The 3,967-nt window shown below is 33.1% G+C and overlaps 1 protein-coding gene across 5 annotated transcripts in view; it reads right to left on the bottom strand.

The window, feature by feature from the left end:
- Nucleotides 1–476: 476 nt before the first annotated feature.
- The window catches only part of ARHGAP12 (Rho GTPase activating protein 12), a 124,465-nt gene continuing 120,974 nt past the window's right edge, over nucleotides 477–3,967 (bottom strand). For all 5 annotated transcript variants that reach the window (XM_040451042.1, XM_040451039.1, XM_040451043.1 and 2 more), the window contains one exon: nucleotides 477–2,873. In XM_040451042.1, coding sequence (XP_040306976.1) covers nucleotides 2,699–2,873 — 175 coding nt within the window. In that variant the 3' untranslated portion in view covers nucleotides 477–2,698. The remainder of the gene's footprint in view (nucleotides 2,874–3,967) is intronic.

The raw sequence follows: 3,967 nt of genomic DNA, 5'->3' as shown, positions 1-3,967 counted from the left end.
AATCTCTTGGCAAAATTACAGAATAACTCTTTCTCCTCTTACTGCTATCTTAACATCTAATATTACAGGCTTACAAAGAATCATGGGATAGAACTAAAATAACACAAAGGTCTCCAGATATCTGCCATTATTATTAATGAAATTTTCATTTGTATGTAAGCAATGGCGCGCGCGCGCACACACACACACACACACACACACACATTTATATACACATACATGTGCCTCAGCCCAGTTTGGCTGAATTATCCCATTGGTGCTTTTCCCATAAGAAAAAAAAAATAAAAAAATATATATTTGCATATTTGCCTCTACCTAAAAGAAAACATCATTTTTCCAGAGCAAAAGGTAATTTTACTGCTGTAAAATTTAAATGAACATTTTTCTTCTAATTCATATTTGAATATACTTTTCCTTTCAATTTCCAACTACTTTTTAAAATGACATTTTGAAGGAAAAGGCCTATTAGCAAATGCAATTCCACTGACAATTTATTTCAGCCTTTAACATGTTTTCTACTAAAAATCAAGTTATCAAGACAGGAAAATATTACTGGTTTTGCTATTACAAAAAAAAGTGAGAATTTTTAATTCACAAAGATGAAAACACAAGACATTTATGTCACTGTACATACAATATTACAATAAACGAATTAGCTGTAGACTAATAAAACATTTAAGACCCCACATACACACGTATGTACTTTGAAACAAGAAACACAGGACAATTTTAATCTTTGTTATGTCCACAGCTACCAAGAAAAAGAGCATCACTGATTTGAGTCTAATTGTTTTGCTGGCATACAATCACTATATGGGTCAGTTCTAAAGCATATTGTATTGTTCAGGACATTGTTAGGCAAATATAAACATTCTCATTTTGGGGCTTTTTCTCCCTGCCCAAAACAATCTGCTTTTCATAGCTATCAAGTAGTTTGGTTTGTTACCAATCTAACAAGATCACAACAACAAACAATATTTTTACCACAAAACTCAGGTGAGAGATTTTTAGGCAGATCATACAAAAACTTTTGTTCCCAAGGAAGGCAATCTGTAAATTACAAATGCAATTCTAAGAAAAGAGTCTCAATTACAAAAGTATCCACTTTTAAATATTGATGAAGAAATAAAAATTGGAGGGGGGATAGTGGAGGAGGTATTGGCATGGCAGGGAGCAGAAAAGGTGTGGAAAATGAGGAAAACATATTTACCACATGAAATGCTGGATTCAATTGATTTTTTAAAAATGAGGTATAAGAGTATGTCAGTAAATGCAAAAACAAGAAAAAAGTAAAACCAAAATGCACATTTCCAATGGAAAATCTCTAAACCTCTTATAGTTTTCTTTATTCAGATTAGACATTTCATATACATCAGTTAATCTAGAAAAATACATCTTAAAATATCTTTAACAGACCATGCTCTCTGTAACAAAACCTTCCAAACCCTGTTTTATTGTACAAATCAACCTACATTAGTAATGTAAAAAGAAATTCTCAAATTTAGCAATGTCATTTTCCATTTGACATCCATCTAATTTACATATGGGTTTCCACTATTCATACTGCAGTTAGAATTCTGTAATAAATTTTTTCTAATGTATTCTGTACATATTAAATTATCTAAAAGGTTCCTCTTGTAGTGCATTTGCCATTTAGCAAGTCTATTCAGTATTTTTCCAGTACCATTTGCATTACAGTGATTTGCCTGTAAATGTAATTAAAATCTAAAAGTGCACACAGTTAAGTTTCTCAAATAACAGCCTATTTCTGGAGGAAACCTAATATTCACGGAAAAGATTACCAATATCATGATTAGAAATGTCAGGTTAGGATGTACTCTGAGACTATACAACAAAATTATATACATAAGCTAAAGGACATTGTCTTTAGCTTATATTTACATCAACTAATGTCTGTTTCCACAGGGTCATACCAAGAACTCAGTATGGCACTAGACAGAATTAGGATGCTTAGCTACAAATCAGTATAGCACAGACAGCCCAAAAATACCCTGAACTGACTTATGCTAAGTTAAACTCCAGTATCACAGTGTGTTAAGTAATATTAGTGTGCTGCCCAAACAAACAACTAAGACATCCATCCAGTAAGGATGCTGTGCAACACAGTTAACAGGCAGCAAGGCTGCACAAGGGATTACATCTGGGTTATAGTGACTTGTAGTACTTAGACTACCACTGCATGCAGAAACCCTGAAAAAAAAATACACAGGTTTCAAAAAGGATGTACTTCATTTCGTTTAGAATGCCCAAGAGCGTCTTCAAAATAACTGATAGTACTGTTCTATCAAGTGATGAATCTAACGAATCATAAGAAGAAATTCTACATTATCCAGTTTGAAAAAAACAAAGAAACAAAAAAACATACTTTTCTTACCAAATTATCCAGTGTATACGACTGGTTAGAATTGCAAGTTTTGATTTTTACTGAAATTCAGAGTATGAAATGCACACATTCAGGATAAAATTAATTCAAAATTACACACAGTTATATCAACTTGCAACAAAGCAGCAAATATGAGGGCCTAACACACATCTTGACTCTCCCATTCCCTTCTGATCCCTCCAAAAAGTGCAAAATCAAAGAGTAACTGCTTGGTCCAAAATTAAACACATCATATTAAGGGTCTGAAATCTGATCGAATCCAACTTCTATTCCACAGGTTGTCTTCAGTAAGAATCAACGCCCGAAGATGGAATTTATTTCCAGAAGAATTAATTCTACGATCTGATTTTGGTAGACAGTATGAACTGCTATGTTACCAGTCTCTTTCTCTGGCTTTAACAGAGTGGGACCAAAAACAATTGCTATACTCTGATAGGTCATTCGGTTTTTTTCTCCATTTTCTATAACTCTAAGAAGGAAAAAATAAATTGTTAAAAAGAGTAAGCAGAGAGGAAAAATTCTTCAAATTGTATTATAAACAGTTTGCATTTAGAAATGAGAAATAATGGGGCGCCTGGGTGGTTCAGTCTATTGAGTGTTCAACTTCAGCTCAGGTTGTGCACAGAGCCTGCTTGCCTCTGTGTGTGTGTGTGTCTCTCTCTCTCTCTGCCCCTCCCCACTCGTGCTCTTGCTCTCTCTCTCATAAACAAAAAAAATTTTTTAAAAAGAGAAATGAGAAATAATGCTCATTTTCCTAAACTAAGCTACTTAACCAAGTAGAACTCAGTCCAAACACCATGTGAAAGTTTCTTTTGGATAAACACAGCTGAAAGGTACAACTGTATATACTCTAACAAAATTAAGACACAGATGTAAGTATGAGCTACAATTCAGGTAACAATAATTACTCCACCAGATTGATGGGGAAAAAAAATTCATTAGGGTACAGAGATTAATTTTTCATTTTACTCATTTTATGTGTGTTTTAAATCTCCTTTGTTGGGATAATTTATTTTAGTATTCTAGTGTTCTATCAGAAGACAAAAATCAGTTATTAAAATGGCTAAGCAGTAACTATAGTAACTACAGTATATAGTACTATACTAACTATATAAATATAGTACTGTAGTAACTACAGTAACAACTACGGCAGTAAGCTATGATGGCTTTAACGGTAATTTAAATTTAATATTCATCACTTAACCAATCTCATTTTCATATTAACTAACTTCAACAATTTCTGGACACTTATGTGCTAGGTATTATATAAATGCTTACATATAATATTTACTTAAAGTAAATGTCTTTCATAGCAGACCATTTGCCTATGGGGTACTAGGCCCAAAGGAATGGTCTTTTTCAAGTTACAAAGATAGCAATTAGCTCAGCTGGGACCTGAACCAATGTCTCAGTGACACTGACCTGGCCTTGGGGGTACCACGCCACATCTCATAACCATGCATTTGTCTTACTTTTTTCTTTTTTTTCACCCTAATTACTATTTTTCTTTCTTTCTTTCTTTCTTTCTTTCTTTCTTTCTTTCTTTCTTTCTTTCTTTCTTTC

This window comes from Herpailurus yagouaroundi, unplaced genomic scaffold (genome assembly GCF_014898765.1).
Source record: "Herpailurus yagouaroundi ecotype Mexico unplaced genomic scaffold, PumYag 203, whole genome shotgun sequence".
In the NCBI taxonomy this organism is placed as follows: Eukaryota; Metazoa; Chordata; class Mammalia; order Carnivora; family Felidae; genus Herpailurus; species Herpailurus yagouaroundi.
This window is presented reverse-complemented; position numbering and strand designations above follow the sequence as displayed.